We start from the raw sequence: 17,895 nt of genomic DNA, 5'->3' as shown, positions 1-17,895 counted from the left end.
TCAATTTACTCTAGAATTGTTCAATAATTTAAAGTCACCTTTCTAGAGAAGCACAATAAGTGTAGATGCAATAAATCAGAGGATTTTACCATACAGTATGCAAAGTCTGTTTCTAAAAATCTTGTAAATGAGTGCTCCTTACAGAAAATTTATATGAGATCTCACAGGAGGACTATATTAATTTTATTGAAGTTTCCCATGAGTTTTAATGAATTGCTTTCATTTATTGGGCATCATCAAACCCAGGGCAAGGTATTTTCACAAGCTCAGGAGTCTCTTAATTTCTTCCCCATTGTATGAGAAAGGTACTCAAATCCTTATTTTAAGTAACTTCAGCAATGTCATATGATTAATGGTGAAATTGGGAGTTGAACCAGCCTATCCTCAATCATTGTTTAAATCATTTTATTATACTTTTTTATTAGGGCTAAATTTAATTTCTATCTTTACAATTTTCTATTAAGCATATCTCATATTTCTCAGGAAACCTAGCATTAGCCCTATTTAATTCAGTTGGTTATAGAAATTTGCCATTGTATCTTAGGGCAACACATTGCAATAGAAAATAATTTATAGTAATACATACTACGTAATTGTTGATGATTCCCTATTTAAAGACAATAATTATTTTATATCATTTGAAAATGAGTTTTCTACTTCATTTAAGCATATTCAAGTTCATGATGTGTTTATTTTCAGAAATCCAGAAAGTAAATCATTGCTTCCTGTTTAAAATATTAACAAGAAAATAAAGGTTCTTAGATGTACAGCAGCATGTACAAGACACAACCTCTCCTCCCCACCAAGGCAAAGCAATAAGATGGAACCCATCACCTCTCTTTTGCATCTGCTGCTATTGTCAATTTTTCCTTAATATTCTTTCAATCACATATTCCCATCTGGATCTTAGATCAAAAGCTACATATATTCTAAAGTTTTTTCCATCATAAATCATTTATTTCTGTAAACTCACATCCATCTTCCCACTTATTCTGTTCTCTTTCCATTTTACTGTCAAAGTTAGTGACGGGTGGTTTGAACTAGTCTTTATTTCCTCAATTCCATCTCATTCTTTAATCCATCACATTTTGACATCTCTTCCTACCATTCTATTAAAACTACTCTTGTTAGGCGACCAACACTTACTTGTCAAATTCAGTGACCTATTTCTAGGCTTCGTCCCAGATGTCCTTTCTGCAGTGTTGGACACTGATTCTGTATCTTGCTGGAAATCTTTACCTATGTGCTTTTGGATCATCACAGTCTCACGATTCTATCCTCCTCCTTCTCCCTGCTCTCTTTTTCTCTGTGTCAATCCCACCCTCCTCACACCCATCTCCCGTTCTCAGTCTCACTGTCATTCCTTTTTCCTTCTCAGGCTTTCTTGGTCCCTTTTCTGCCAAACCCTTCCCTTAACTGTTGCCCTTCCCCAGGACTCATCTTTGGCATTCTCTTCACATCACCTGTTTTGGTTAAGTCATCTAATCTCTGCCCACAGCTTCCAGATCAAATCAACAAGTGGAGAGTGGACTTCACACTCAAGCTCCCTGTGCAAGTGCCATGCCATCTACTGGAAAGCTCCTGCTACCATTATCTTTAAAAATGCCAGCACTTTGGGAGGCTGAGGCAGGTGGATCACAAGGTCAAGAGATCGAGACCATCCTGGTCAACATGGTGAAACCCCGTCTCTACCAAAAATACAAAAAATTAGCTGGGCATGGTGGTGCATGCCTGTAATCCCAGCTTCTCGGGAGGCTGAAGCAGGAGAATTGCATGAACCCAGGAGGCGGAGGTTTTGGTGAGCCGAGATTGTGCCATTGCACTCCAGCCTGGGTAACAAAGAGCAAAACTCCGTCTCAAAAAAAAAAAAAAAAAAAAAAAGCACTCCTTTTTTCACCAATCTCAATCTCAACTCCTTTATTTCCTATCTCATTAAATGGGACTTAGTACCTAGGTGATGGGTTGATAGGTGCAGAAAACCACCATAGCACATGTCTACCAATGAAACAAACCTGCACGTCCTACACAGGTATCCCAGAACTTAAAATTGAGTTAAATTTAATTTAAGAAATGGCACCAACATATCTCCAGTTTCACACTTTACAAAGCTTGATTCATATTCTCCCTTTAAATAAAATTGGTTACTGAATACTGTAAATGTGAACTCAGAAAAGCTTCCTGAATCTGGCATTTCTTCTCCACTTCCATGGCTACTGTAGTCATTTAGAATTTTTTGTCCAAGATCACAGCCACTAGCCACATAAAGCTATTTAAACTTGAACAAATTACAATTAAATAAAATTAAAATTTTAGCTCCTTGTTTACTCTGCTATATTTCAAGCACTCCATAACTACAAATGGCCAGTGGCTACCATATTGGACAGGGCAGAAAATAAAGCATGTCCACCAACACAGGAAGTTCTTCTGTAGCGTGCTGATTTAGAGGACCGTCCTCTTACTCCTAAGACATGTAGCAACTTTGGAACTGATCTCTGTGCCATCACTTCATCCTATCCCAACCTATTGCTCTCTCACTACACGTGCACAGAGGAAAGGCCACATGAGGACTCAGTGAGAAGGTGGCCATCAGTAAGCCAGGAAGACGGCCCTCCCTAGCCACCAAATTTGTCCACGCTTTGATCATGAACTTGAAGCCTCCAGCTCTGTGAGAAATATATATCTGTGGCTTAGGCCATCCAGTATGTGGTATTTTGTCACATCAGCCCAACCAGAGTAATAGACTCTGCCATATTAAGCTTATGAATTCATAAAAATTATTGCAGATCTCCAGAGTTTACCTCCCTCCCACCAAAACCTTACAAACATCCTTTATCTTCTCAGCTCTAAACGTGAAATCACAAATCTAAGTGATCTTCACACTATTCATTCATAGTCATATTACCTAAGCCTTTGACATGATTAACCTGGCCATCCATCCTAGTAGCCAAGGAATCTCAAGTTTCCGTCTTCTTTTCTTGCTATATCATCTGAAAAATGTTTTTAATGATAAATTAAAACTAAAAAATGTTTTTAATGATAAATTAAAACTAAAAAATGTTTTTAATGATAAATTAAAACTAGAAGGAGCAAATATGGCAAACTTTTTAATAGTTGTTAAATTTATGAGACAGTTATATGTGGGTTTATTATAATAATCTCTAATTTGGGATGTTTGTAAATATTTCTAATCAAAAGGAAAAAAAAATTTTACAGTGATAAAGTGAACTTAATATTTAAATTACCCATTTTGGCTGGGCGCCATGGCTCAGACCTATAATCCCAGCACTTTGGAAAGCTGAGGTGGGAGGATCACCTGAGGTGGATAGTGCAAGATCTGGCCAACACTCAGAAACTTCATTTCAATTAAAAATAAAAAATATTAGCCATTTGTGGTGGGGCATACCTCTAACCCCAGCTCCTCAGAGGACTGAGGCATGAAAATCACTTGAACTGGGAGACGGAGGTTGCAGTGAGCCGAGATTGTGCCAATGCACTCAAACCTGGGCAACAGAGCGAGACTCTGTCTCAAAATATATAAATAATAAGTAAATAAATAATAAATAAATAAATAACCCACCTGTTTGTCCCTGGGATAGCTAACTTTATATCCTCACATTCCTCATCTGTAAAATCTGTAATAATAATTACCTCATAAAGTTGATGTGATGATTAAACAAATTATAATCCTTTTTGTCATCTAATACATTCTGAAGCTTGTTACCTGCTATTGCAGCTTGCTCTAAGGCTTAAATTTCTGGGTGATTTAAGTCATTTTCTGTAAAAGCTAATACTTTTTCATGATCATCTATTTAACATCTTAGTTCAATTTTCTATTCAAATAAAGTCAGTGATAGCTCAATAATAAAAAGATCAATCTTTTATTATGGAGGTAAAAGTATAGAGAAGAAAAGAAAGAATTCTGAACTTTGAGTTCCCATGGCACACAGGCTCTGGAAATGCAGCTAACAAATGGCAGGAGAGGGCCCAGCCATGGCAAGAAGGCACACTGACAAGGAGGAAAGCAAAACTGAGAGGTGAAGAGGCTAAGTCATCAACTTCACAACGTGGATAGAACTCATTTTCCTTGTTGCGCAAAACGAAGCAGCTGACATATCAAATCACCATGTATTTCCAAAGAAATGATGACTGCATTCCCCATCACACAGGTCCCACTGCTAAGATCATAATGGTATTTAAACAGGTATTAAACATCTATCTTTTGCAGGATCTTTAACCATCTGCGATAGCTTCTATAAATTTTGTTTATAAATGACTCCATGTAGAAAGAAAACCCCAAGTAGGGAAAATCAACTATCATATTTTAATATCTTAAAAACCCATGAATTTAAAAAACTACCCAAGAATTAAATACCTTCATGTATTTCAGTACAATAGGTACTATAAAGTCATTATTTGTTGACAAGAAAGAACTCATGTTAACCATGTCTTGTTTCCAGTATTAAAAAATTAGAGTAGGCTGGGTGCGATGTGGCACATGCCTATAATCCCGATACTTTAGGAGGCCAAGTTGGGTGGGTCATCTAAGGGCAGGAGTTCAAGACCAGCCTGGCCAACACGGTGAAACACCATCTCTACTAACAACACAAAGATTAGCTAGGCATGGTGGTAGGTGCCTGTAATCTTATCTTCTTGGGAGGCTGAGGCAGGAGAATCGCCTGAACCCAGGAGGCAGAGGTTGCAGTGAGCCAAGATCATGCCACTGCACTCAAGACTGAGTGATAGAGGGAAACTCCATCTCAAAAAAAAAAAAAAAAAAGAATCAGAGTAAATTAGAGCATTACATTATTACATTGAAAAAATTCCACTGTGTAGATTACAATTATACTTAATTTCATATTAGATAAAATTTAACTTTATATAGTATCTCATGAATTTAAGTTCAAAATAAAAAAGATGACTAATATTACAATCTTGGCTAAAATACAGAAAATCTAGTCACCCGACACATCCTTAAAGAGTCCAAATCTGGCCTTCCCCACGTTACCTCCTTCTCTCCACGATCCCTTCTGGCACATTCCCTAACCCTCAGACCCAGTTCATTCACTTCTCACACACTTCCTCAGCCTCATCAACAGAAATTCGTTCCCTGCCTTCAAGCTATATCTTATTACCATTACCGTTTTTTAAAAATATCTGAGTTCTACTTTTATTAGTTGAACAAATGGGTTATGTACTACTGAGACACAGGAGCTGAAAGGTCATTCTACATTAATTGTCACTGTGAACCAGAATGGTGGTTCCCAACCTTGGCTGTACATCAGAATCAGCAGGGAAACTCTGACAGAGCCCAGATCCATGACACCAGCAGAATGATAAAACCAGAATCTCTTAGGATTGGGGATGCCCTGGCCTTAGTGCCCTCAAAGCTTTTCAGGATGTTCTACTGTGACCACCCCCCAAGACCACTAATCTAGAGTATATGTTTACCGATACAGAAAAAATATCTTTGCAATGTAAATAAATATAAACAACCAAATGTTTCATGCTTAGTCATTGTGAGATCAACACAGAGGATAAACATTTTTTAAACAAATTAAGAAATAAAATTGAAGCAATAGTTCACATCATTCAAATCAAAATAGTCTTTTGATTAAAACAGTTATCCATATATTTGTTCATGTACATTACATTTGGTAAAAATAAATGTTAATGAATTATGATTTATTTGTGGAGAAGGATGAGAATGAGAGCATTGCTAGATTTCCTTTGCTAATGCTTTAATTCACAGTTTATATGTGGACACTAACTTCACCTAATAAAAGAAATTAAAATACATATATAACAGCAATTATTTAAACTTTGTGATCATAACTATGTAGCCACTAATTTCACCTAGTTACAAGTCCAAAGTAAAAATATGTATTCCTTGGTCTGTGAGAAAACAAATATATAATAATAAGATGTAATTTTGGATATCTATAAAAATAAAACACAGATCATAAATCAATAGTTGTACATGGAGCAAAAAGAAAAAATATAAACCATACACAAAAATGATTGTTATTCTCCTGAACTTCATAAATAGCTTTATTAATGGTAAAGTAATAAAAATACATATAAATATTATGTATCAATAAAAAATGTTAAGTAATCATCTGCATGGTCAGACTGATCTTGTAAAGAAGCAATTCAACTATAAAAATTATTTGAAAATAAAGTGGTAGAATATTATAATGTTATATTTCTAGATGTGAACTCCATACTTCTGAACAGTGGCATAATATTACAATAGCACTTAGTAAAGAGCAAAATAATATTTTTGGTTCAAAGTTTAAGTGAAAAAATTGTATGATACTTGATTTCTTCTTCAAAAATATTTCTTATGAATTTTTAGTGTGCAACACTAAAATACATAAGAATTTAAGAAATGTATTTTTTTCTTTTAAAATTGTACATTGTGTAAACCAAAGTCTATCTTCTCAAATTGGGTAATGTTTGTGGGTGGTCCAGATGAAAGACAGTCTTGGGTATCATGACTGCTAAGTATTATATATGCCTAATACTTGAGAGGTATCCTTTTCGTCAGTGTCTGTTAAATAAAAATAAGCAATATAATCTGCTTTAATATAATATTGTAAAAATTAAAATGTGAGCATTCATATATTCCTGATAGTATAAAAGTTACGATTTATATTGACAGAACTAAAGTACAGATGGTACAATGATTTATTTTGCAATCTAATCTCAAACCCACTTACATTGACCAACTGTTTGAGCCTATAGTAACTGAATAAAACTATCAATAACTACAAAAGTTTGTCTGTAACATAAAAGTTTATACCCATAAATTCCTCACTTTCAGATTTATTTGCAAGAATTCCCAGGAACTAAAGAATGGCACGTATAAGAGATAATATGTATTTGAGTAAAATCAAGCATGTTTATTAAAAAAATTTGTAATTTTGTAACTTAAAATATTTCATTTTTTAATATCGTCAGACAAGTTAAAAATATTGGTAGCTTTGGTCAGCTTTTTATTACGTATCAAAAGCACTGTTTTAAATAGTACCGCAAACTACAGGAAAATTACTGCTGTGATATTTACTACTCAAGTTATGTAATGTAGGAAAATGCTATAGAATTAATGATATATTCAAAATCTTGTGTTCTTTATTTATCCATAAATAATTTCCCTGATAAATGCATATATTTACTTTTGAAGAAAATTAACCCAGCCGTTTATCAGAATATTTAAAAACATTATTGAGCGCAAATTTTTTCTATGAAATGTTGCAATACAGATGTAAATCTAATCTGTATTTGATCTGCAATTACTATAAATTTAAGACACTATAATTTTATTAGATGTATTCTAAGAAGTTTCTTTTTAATAACTGGTCAAGAAGTTTCTTAAACAATTCATATCAAAGTGAAATTATTTATTTTTTAATATGAAATGTAGCAATTTTAAATAAGGGGAGAACATATAAGTAGAAAGTAACAAATCATCCTAATTCTAAAATGTTAGAACTCAATGCTTACTCATTTAATTATAAATGAGTATAATAAAGTTAATAGTTTTTCTAAAATATAAATCCCAACAATTTGTAGTGCTAACATGATTTTATGTATTCTTTTCTCTATAATCTTAATAAATGTATTTATAAATCATAAGTTAAAATTCATTGTTAATGGAAATATTAACAATTACAGAAATATAATACATTTACTTTTAATGTAGCCTATGACTTTGTAGATGCCTTCAGAAAGGAAAAATTTTATGTAGAGCTTCTATCTTGAACAATGCTCCTAATGATAGTCATTTCATATATGTAAGTCCATCCGAAATAAGTAAAGGTGTTCAGAAAGAAACTCTGGCACATCTTTTGAGTATGAAAACATTTTAAGCCATGTGGTATAGTTTATACATAAATATATTTATGGCTTTTTCAGAATCAAAGATAAATTATATGTTAAACTAAGAAACTATGCTTCTACTAACTTTCTACATATAATCAATTGATTTGTGAGTCCTAACTAAGAACACCACACTTTAAATTCGAAACTGTAATGTTTGGCAACAGCTATTATGGAAAAAATGTTTCAAGTTTCCAAGCAACTACAACCAAAAAAACACCCCACAACCAATAAATATCTGCAAGACATAACATGCAATTAATTCTCCCAAGTGTCTGCGTTTACTTTTCAATGTTTAGAATAAGTTTTTAAAGAAATTAAGATTTTCATAATGTGCTTTTTTGTGCATACAGTTAACTTCTAGGTTACACAAAAACATAATTCAGAAGATGGCAATAACGTTATAAATGAGTTAACTTACAGCATACTTTATAGCTATGATTATGTAAATATACAGTTGTGAAGTAATTTAGGTCAAGGGGAAAGAAAACTTTTTAATGTATTTATTTAAACATTTAAACTAAGATGTATTCTGCATGCTTATTTGAAAATATGCTGCAATCGATTGTCAACAAAAACTATCTTTTAAATACTGAGTTATACAAATGAAAATTATTAGAAATTAGGGTTTATATGCAGGGAAGGAGGCAAATCCAATTATTACCACTATTAAACACAACTATACTGAAACCTCTGCAATCTTTTTATTAGTAGTAGAATTAGCAGACATAGAGTTTCCTTTTCTTTACAGTTTCAATGCAACACATCTTGTCAAATTAAATAACCATGCAATTATTGCAATAGTCATTTATTGTTAATTTCTGCCATTAAAGTTTTATTCCCAGGCATAAGTTATGTAATATGGTTAAAAAACGAATAGAAAAGTTTAAGATACACTTGTCTAGTGAAGTATCACTCTAAATTAGTGTTGTAAATTCAGCCTTACTGTCTTCAGAGATGTGTTTCTGGTCTTAAAGAATGATAATAAGGCAAGGTCAGTTTGAGTTTAATATAATTGTCAAAAGCACAATGAATCCACCCAAAGTAAAATATGGCCCTTCAACTATGTTCACTTAAAATAGGCATCCCTTAGTCCAGTTCTCTTGCCAGATAGTCACAAAACTATGTGATCTATACCACCCTTGACTTCATTTTCCCAGCAGAAAGCAAGTGAGACAGAGGGACAGTTGTTTTGTTTGTATGTGGATTGGGAAAGCAGTGAGGAAGACAGCGAGAGACAGAGAGAGAATGTGGTGTATTATTTCTTTTGAAAAGCAGTGCCAGTTTATCATGTCGTTTAAGAAATTACCCTTGGAACAAAGCAGTAAGGCCTATAGAGATTCCGTCATTACATCTTTCCTACTAAAGGTCACTGCAGTATCTTCATCTTCAATACAGCGCTTAGGTAAATTTCATTTCAGCACCACGGACAGAGACACTTCTATTAAAACCTGCACCTATGGCTGCATTTGCATTGACCAATTCTTAAGAAACTTGCACAGACGTCTCATTTGCCCATCAGCAAGGGTTATATTATTTATTACATTGAACAATGAGGCCTTAAATATAATACCTACTATTAAATATTTCAGCAAATTTTAAGTATAGCATCAACGTTTTGCCATTTAATACTTCCGAAAAGCATACTGAAAATCCAAACTAATTACATACTATGTCTGATAAATAGCCTATTGCTAATCAATCACTAGAGACTTCAGTACAACTTTTCATTTATAGTGAGTCCCAGGTCAATTATTATACAAACGTCCAAGAGGAAACAGGAAACTTAGTAAATATCCTCAGGTAGGCCCCCAGACTTTCTGAACAACCAGAATTACCCTGTAAAAACAGGTAATTTCTTTTTACTATCTAAACAACTACAACCACTTTCTCTCGCTCAACCAGCTTAATGATGTCACTATCAGAGCGTTCCTGTGTGCAGATCTATATTGCAAACCACACATGCCTGTCTTGAACTCTTCTGACTTTACCTGTGAGCATCAGTGTGCATTCTCACTGCTGTCTTCCCTACAAGACTTTCTCAACTTCCGTTTTTTAAAAGACGTAACAGAGTTTGAGCCAACTGCATGGATGTAAGAAACAGTCAAAGTGCCAACTTTATTATCTCAGATAACCACGAACTTCCCTGATCTTCCAAGGACTCCCGGAAGAAGGCACCAGTCAGTCCACCAGCAATCCACTAGGTATTCTCAACTCAAACAGCAAGACAAGCTCTTCGTAACCACAGAAAAGAACCACAATTAAAGAACAAAACCAGAGCCAAAAAGCAAAATAAAATAAACTGGAAAAGACACCCGAACCGAGCAAACAGAGAAAGGGAAGTGTAGGAAAGGGGGAATCCCCCGAGGGCTCCTACCTTACAGTCTTCAGGACAGGATTTCACCGAGTACTCCTCCGACTGTAAGTATTTGTGGAGCACGCTTTCAAACTCTTCGTACTTCTCCTGAGCATGGTGGTCATAGTCCTGGTAAGCCTCGACGCATTGCCTGCAAGTGGTCATCTCGCCGCCTTCCTTGAGCACCACATCCAGACTGCAGTTCAAAGTGTTGGGACTGGACAACCCGGAGAACAACTCCCAAAGTGTGTAGGAATTACAAAACGATAGGTAAAAATCTGACAAGTTCCAAGGCGGGGTGGGATGCTCGCTCCTCACCTCCTGCCCGTCCCCCGCGGCCGCCCCCCGACTCCAGTTCCTAGCGCACACCGCGTCCGCATTCTCCACCGTGAAGCACTGGCCCGAGGACGCGCCCTGGGGGTAACAAGTCTCCAGGCGCCACACGGGCTTGGCGGAGTTTCCTAGAAAAAGAGCCTTGCCCCGGTCGTCTTTGCCTCGGTTGCCCTTGCCGCCGCCGCCGTCTCCCGGGGAGGGGGGCAGGGTGGGGGACGAGGAGGCGGAGAGGAGTCTGTGTGCCTGGGCGGCGGGCGAGGACTCCCCCATACTCGCCAGGAGCGCGGGCCAGGAGGGCTCCTGCTGTCGCTGCCGCTGCTGCTGCTGCTGCTGCTGCTGCCGCTGCCTCTGCTGCTGCTGCTGCTGCTGCTGCTGATGCTGCTGCTGATGCTGCCGCTGCTGCTGCTGCTGCTGGTGGTGCTCCTTGTCCCGGGCCCGGGTCAGCTTGGCCTCGGCGCAGAACCACAAGTGATCAGAGAGCAGGACTGTGAAAAACAAGAGAGATGCCAGAGACAGTCGCCATTTCTGAGCCCTCTCGGAATCGATGAACGGTTTCTCGTTCTCCCGGGGTGCTGCCAACCAGATTTTTAAGCCGTCGTCATACTGCCGACACATCCAAGCACCCCTGGTCATATTTTGGGAACGCACAGCCCTGGCCGACTCCACCGTGAGGGCGCGTGTGCCGGTGTCACCACAATATGCATTGACTTAAAGGGTTTAATTTCCTTATCCCCTCCTCCCGTTTCTTCTCTCTCTCCTCTCTCTCTCTCTCTCTCTTTCTCTCTCTCCCCCTCTCCCTCTCTCCCTCTCTCTCTCTCTCTCTTTTCTCTCTCTCTCTCTTTTGCCTACATAAATATTACCAGGGTTTGAAGGAAGGTCTGACTTGTTTCCGACCTAATCATCAGCCGACCCCATCCTCTGTAGAGTGGGAAACAATAATGGGGAGGGAGAGAGAGAGAGAGAGAGAGAGAGAGAGAGAGAGAGAGAGACAGACGGAGGAGGCTGGTGCTGCTGGTGGCCGGTGGTGAGGCTGGGTGCAGGGGGCGATGGTGCAGGTGCAGGTGACGGGGTGGCTGGCGCGGCTCCGGTCACCCAGGCATTGTCAGCGCGCGGGTCCCCATGGCCCCGCGGAGCCCAGCCCGCTCTCCCCTGCCAGGGGCATGCCGCGCCTCCGCTGCCCACTGACGGCGCCCGGAGCGCCTCCCCTCCTCCTCCTCCTCCTCCTCCTCTTCTTCTCCTCCTCTTCCTCCTCCTTCCTCTCCTTCTCCTTCTTCTCCTCCGCCTCCCGCTCCTGCTCCGCGCCGGCTCTCCCAGAGTCCGGAGCCTGGGCTGCCTCCGGCGGGGCGCTCCCTCCCCCCCACCCCCCACCTCGCGCTCTAAGTGCTGCCGCCGCCGCCGCTGCCGCAGGGCCGCCCGCGGGCGCCGCCGCCGGGGCTCCGACTGCTGACGCCGCCTCCCGCGGAGCTCCGGGCCGAATCGCCTGGGCCGGGCCTCCCGAGAGCCACAGTCATCTTCAGTCCCCGGGCTAAGTTGCCGCCATCTTCGTCCTGGAGAAACACTTTTTTGGGGGGAGCGCTGGCTTTTGCGTCATCTCCTCCCGCGCCGAGCTCGCTTCATCCTGGCGCAGTGGCGCCGGCTCGGCCCGGGAGGAGGGCGAAGGCGCGCGGGGGCGGGCGGACGGGCGGACGGGCGGCGGCGGGGCCGCGGTGCTCAGGGGCCCCCGCCCGGCTCCCCGGGCTCGGCGCCTGCTCCCTCCTGTCCTAGCCCTGTCCACGGTATGCTGTTTTAGTCACTGGAGGGAAAGATAAAAAGTCAGGCTGCGGACGCCGTGGCCGCGGAGGCTCCCGGAAGCGTCCGAGTTGCCGGCGCCGGGGCGGAGGTCTCCGCTGGGGCAAGGGTCTGGCAGAGTCCTCCGAACTAAGGACCGAGCCACTTGCGAGGGAAGGTGGACGAGGAGGACGCTCGAATTGGCTGGGGGAGACGAGGTGGCATTTGGTCTCTGAATGCGCCTCGGATCCCGGACCCCGAGAGCCGCCGCTCCCCGCGCGTGCGGTGATTCCGTCCTGATGTGGGGCCCGGGAGGGTGCGTGCGCGCCTGTGCACCTGCATCGACCGTGCAGCTGCCCGGGAAACAGCCACCTATCTGTCCATGTTTTCCTATTCTAAAGTGAATGATGAGAAGTGGCCTCCTAGAGTCGTGGGAAGAAGCGGTGAGCCCTGCGCCACCCGGGATAGTGACCCTGGCCCCGGCCTCCACGTGCACCGTCCGCGTCTCTGAGGGCTCCTGCTCGGACCTGGACCCTCTGGAGCAGCTCCGACCCTCCCCCTGCCCCCGCTGCCTGCGCCCAGCCCCCGCCCGGGTGGGCTTCTCCGAGGACCTCCGCAGCCGCGGGCCAGCTGGGTGCCTGCGAGTCGCCGCCGCAGCCTGAGCCTCTGGTGCCCCTTAGCGTCGGTTCTCGGAGTTCTGAGAAGGAAAGGCAACAGACACACTCTGGGAAAATCTGGGGTAACCTCGATTCTGGCTCCTAGGCTGGATGGGCAAGCATCGGTCTCCTTTAATCTGTAGATCCTGCCCACTCCGCCACTCGCCCCAGCCAGACCCGCGGGAGCAGGAGGCCGCGTGGGTGCCAGACGCTGCCCGTGCGCACCGAGCGCAGAGCTGCCCGGGATCTCCGCGGGGGTCGCGCGGGACAGCGGTTTGCGGGGTCGCCCTCCCTGCGGTGCTTTCCAAGGACCCTCATGCCCCGCCCAGGTGCACATTCACCACATGGGGCTTACTAGGTGACCTTGTTCTAAGTAAAATGTCTTGAGAAACCAAAGGGATGGGGCATCCGTATCCATTTTCCTTTAACAAGCGCTGTGGGTGTTGGGGATGCGGGAGAAGTAGGTGTTTTTTTTTTTTTTTTTTTTTTTTTTTTAAAGAGAAAATTGCAAAACCTCTTGGGCAGGATTCGACCTACTAGTCTCTTCTGCTGCTTAATAAGGTACTGTATATACTAAATTTTACCCTTACAAATTTTCAGTTCTTACAAACTATAGGTAATGACCATCAAAAAGCTGCATCCAGTTTGATGACTGGTTTACTCAAGTGTCTCGCAGTGTTTTAAAAGACCATTTGTATAAGTAGATCATTCTAATACTTTCGGTTTCAGTGTGTTGAATTTCCGAGTAATGTCAGAGTTTTTCTTCATGATATAGACAAAATTATTAACCAGATTGTTTATTAATCAGATCTGTACTTCACATGTGGGCCCTAGCCACAGTATCTCTTCAATAGACTAAATACAAATGCATACGTTCCCACTGACATAATTATTATGTGCATTGTAGAAAAGTTATAAAAATGGAAAGAGCCATTTTAAAAATCATGGTGACATATGAAAACTGGGGGAAATAAAATAAATAAACAAGATAAATTTAAAGGTTTATATTACCAAACAAGGAACCGAAGCAAAGGAGGGCTCTTTGACTTACTATTATGCAGATCTGTTAAAATTATGTCTCAGAAAATAGTTCAGTGATACTTAATGAAAGTTTTATTTACTGCATTAAAATAATAGTGTTTAATCTGATTTTTACTTTATATAATAGAGGATAGTTAATTCTTTGCTTTTAAGTAAGCTGGGCCTTGCCCTCCTCTAATATTTCTCATGAATTAGGATATTTTTATAAGACAATTTTAAGGATGCAGGCCCACGAAAGTGAACTGTCAACACCAGTTTGACTTTTGTTTGTTGTAAGTTGGTTCTAGAATGACCCACTGGAAGACAGATAAAAAATCATGTTTGGCCTCTTGAAACTTAGTCAAGGGGCAGGTAATACTAACTAGGCTGACAATTACAATACAAGATAATCTGTGAAGATTAGCATGTTTTGAGACTTCAGAGTAGAGCGGTAAACCTCCAGTCGGATTTTAAGAGGGACTAGGAATAGATAGGAATTGGGGGCATTGAATGGGAGCAGAAAGTATTCTTCTAGAGAGTGGAAAAGGACAGTTCAGATGAACAGCAAAGTTCAAGGACTCAGGAGCTTAAAGGAGCCCAGGGCACTGGTAGGACTACTGACATAAGTGGGCTGTGTAGGTGTGACGATATATCGGGAGGGGGTAAGGGAAGAGGCTGGGGAGAAAAGCTGGGGCTCCGTTAAGAATGACACTGTATCATACTCAAAGGAAATTGGCTTTTCTCCTGAAAGAGATGATTTCATTAAGGAAATTTAGATTGCAACTTGAATGTTCGTCTTCATGAACATCACTGTTCACTAAAATCAAAATGAAAAATACGTTTGGAAAAGTTGTTAACTAGATTAGTAAATGTTGATTCTTGTTAGCCTATCACCTAAAATATTGCATAGTGGCAAAGAAGAGCAAATACCTTGACTGGAATGTAGGTTTCATTTATCAGGAAAAGCAGGCTGTGGAGTCTAGAAACTCCTACGTAGGTTTTACCTAGGAGTGTGACTAATGGAATAGGGAAGTTTAATAGCACCAGCACATTTCAGAAGGCTGCTGAATAGTAGACAGTTGCAAATACATTATATTGAGGGATCGGCTGACAAGATGTACTCTGAACAAGAGAACATCGCAGAGACAGTCTACATATATGTCATAGCTCCAGGATTACTGTTCAGGGGGTCATTTATGTTTATAACCGTCCAAGATTCAGAGCTCTTATGTTATTTCATCATGTTTATTTTCAAGGGAATCAGTGCTTTTATTCCTGTTTAAATGGCTAAAATTGTTATGCATTGAGAGATAAAAATGACATGATATGTTTTTTGTCTCCTCAAATATGTATCCTTATCCCTTAAAATTAACATCTGCCAAATAATTTTAACACAGAAAAGCAGGCAAATCCAGAATATCTTCTTATCTAGTGAAGGCCATTACTGAAACAAGTCCACTCCATAAATCAAGGAAATAACCACCCCGAGATATTTTCTTTTTTCACACTGAATGCATACTGAAAACACAAAAATAGGCACACCCTTTGCTGTTCTCATATACTGTTTATGTGACACATAAAAATGAAAAAAAAATATGTTCTTATGTACACATTAATCTCAAAAAAGAATTTTGTGCTTTCAGAATTCACAGGTAATGTGCAAATTCTTGATAAGCATGTCTACATTTTTTATTTATTTTTATGATTGTTGTTTTTGAGATGGAGTCTAGCTCTATCCCCTAGGCTGGAGAGCAGTGGTGCGATCATAGCTCACTATAGTCTCAAAATCCTGGGCTCAAGGGATCCTCCCACCTTAGCCTACCAAGTAGCAAGAACTGCAGGTGCATGTCACCATGTCCAGCTAATTTTTATTTTTACTTTTGTAAAATGTGGTAGAGATGTGGTCTCTGTGTTGCCCAGGATGGCCTGAAACTCCTCACCTCAACTGATCCTATTGCCTCAGTCTCTCAAAGTGCTGGGATTAAAGGCGTGAACCACCACACTGGCATATGTTTACATTTTTAAAAACAAATTCAACATAAAGAGCTCATGAAGAATAGTCAAAGTTTGTTTATTGAAAAATGTAAGACTAATCTATAAGCTTTTAATTTCACTGTAATTTACTAATGTAAACCTCTCTTTAAGATAAAAGCAGATTCTAGCATCATGAGGTACCTGAGGACTCTAGTTAGTTACCAAGATAGTAAGTGTGTCTGAGGCTTTCTGCTACTGCATCTCCACTTTGATTTGCTGGAGCTGATTTGGCAAACCAGAATTTTTTCTCTGTCTGTGTACTTCCACCACGTCCAGCTCAGTGATTTTCAAATGTTGGTGGGCAGAGAGTCAAGTAGGGACTTAGTTAACCTGGGCCCCTCTCCAAAGACCTGCCTCAGTAGAACTAGGCTGGGGTCTGGGAAAACTGTAGGGTCTTTTTTTGTTTTTTTTTTTTGTTTTCTTTTTCCTGAGACTGAGTGTCACTTTGTTGCCCAGGCTGGAGTGCGGTGGTGCCATCTTGGCTCACTGCAACCTCTGCCTCACAGGTCTCAAGTGATTCTCCTGCCTCAGCCTCCTGAGTAGCTGGGATTACAGGTGTGCACCACTACGCCTGGCTAATTTTCTATTTCTGGTAAAGACGGGGTTTCACCATGTTGGTCAGGCTGGTCTCAAACTCCGGAGCTCATAATCTGCCCACCTCAGCCTCCCAAAGTGCTGGGATTATAGGCGTGAGCCATGGCACTCAGCTGGAAACTAGATTTTTAACAAGATCCCCTCAGTAACTTTTTATAACCTATCAACACTCTGTCCACAGTATTGGCACTACTGGATAGCATGTCCAGTGTGAGTCAAATGAGGGTGCATGCTCTAAATTCTAAACCAGTATCAAGATTCATCTGTGAAGAATATGGTATTAAATAATGTTATCTGTGATCAAGCATTAGCATGTATAGAATTAAGTCATGAACACTTTTCATAGAATGCAAAGTATACCCCACATGACATTAAAAATTTACATCATCATCGTCATCATAGAAATTACTATTTGACAAACTGTTTTAAGAACGTGTGTACACACACACCACTTTGCAAGACAGAGGGAAAACACTTCATTCAAGATACACAGAATGAGGCCCATATGGAGAAGTGAACAGAAGTTCCTGAGAAATAAAAGATTTGAACAGTAGGAAAAAATCTGCCTGTGTCTAAATAGAAAGATGGCTATTGTAAAGATTAAAATTCTCCCCAAAGCAAGTTACATATTCCTGAAAACAAGACGTGATTATTTTTCCTGAAAGAAAATATCCACCAGAAAAGAGGGAGCCATTTTATAGAGTTTTACAAAATCTCTCATAGTGTGGGGCCTCTCTATTTTATTTCAGACTTCTTTTTGGCAAGACACAGTCTCCTAAAATAACAGTCACCAATGTTTGTTTTAGATGCTTATAAAGGTTACCTCATGGAGAGGTCAACATAACACAATAATTTTTTTTTTTTTTTTTTTTTTTTTTTTTTTTTTTTTTTTTTTGAGACGGAGTTTCACGCTTGTTACCCAGGCTGGAATGCAATGGCGCGATCTCGGCTCACCACAACCTCCGCCTCCTGGGTTCTCCTGCCTCAGCCTCCCGAGTACCGGGGACTACAGGCACGTGCCACCATGCCCAGCTAATTTTTTTGTATTTTTACTAGAGACGGGGTTTCACCATGTTGACCAGGATGGTCTCGATCTCTTGACCTCGTGATCCACCCGCCTCGGCCTCCCAAAGTGCTGGGATTACAGGCGTGAGCCACCAAGCCCGGCCTACAAAATAAATGTTTTAACAAAGGAAAATTTGGTAATTATTTCTGTGGTAAAGATTTTACAATAGCAAGTATTATCACTAGACATTA

The 17,895-nt window shown here is 40.5% G+C and overlaps 1 protein-coding gene across 2 annotated transcripts in view; it reads right to left on the bottom strand.

Moving 5' to 3' along the window:
- The window catches only part of NALF1 (NALCN channel auxiliary factor 1), a 668,969-nt gene extending 656,730 nt beyond the window's left edge, over window positions 1-12,239 (bottom strand). Inside the window, exon 1 of one of the 2 annotated variants that reach the window (XM_039473387.2) lies at window positions 10,256-12,239. In XM_039473387.2, coding sequence (XP_039329321.1) covers window positions 10,256-11,200 — 945 coding nt within the window. In that variant the 5' untranslated portion in view covers window positions 11,201-12,239. The remainder of the gene's footprint in view (window positions 1-10,255) is intronic. The other variant, XM_003928241.4, reaches the window with a different exon arrangement.
- Window positions 12,240-17,895: the final 5,656 nt, after the last annotated feature.

This window comes from Saimiri boliviensis, chromosome 16 (genome assembly GCF_048565385.1).
Source record: "Saimiri boliviensis isolate mSaiBol1 chromosome 16, mSaiBol1.pri, whole genome shotgun sequence".
NCBI classification, from domain to species: domain Eukaryota; kingdom Metazoa; phylum Chordata; class Mammalia; order Primates; family Cebidae; genus Saimiri; species Saimiri boliviensis.
The sequence above is the reverse complement of the archived record's forward strand: the minus strand, read 5'-3'. Positions and strand labels throughout refer to the sequence as shown.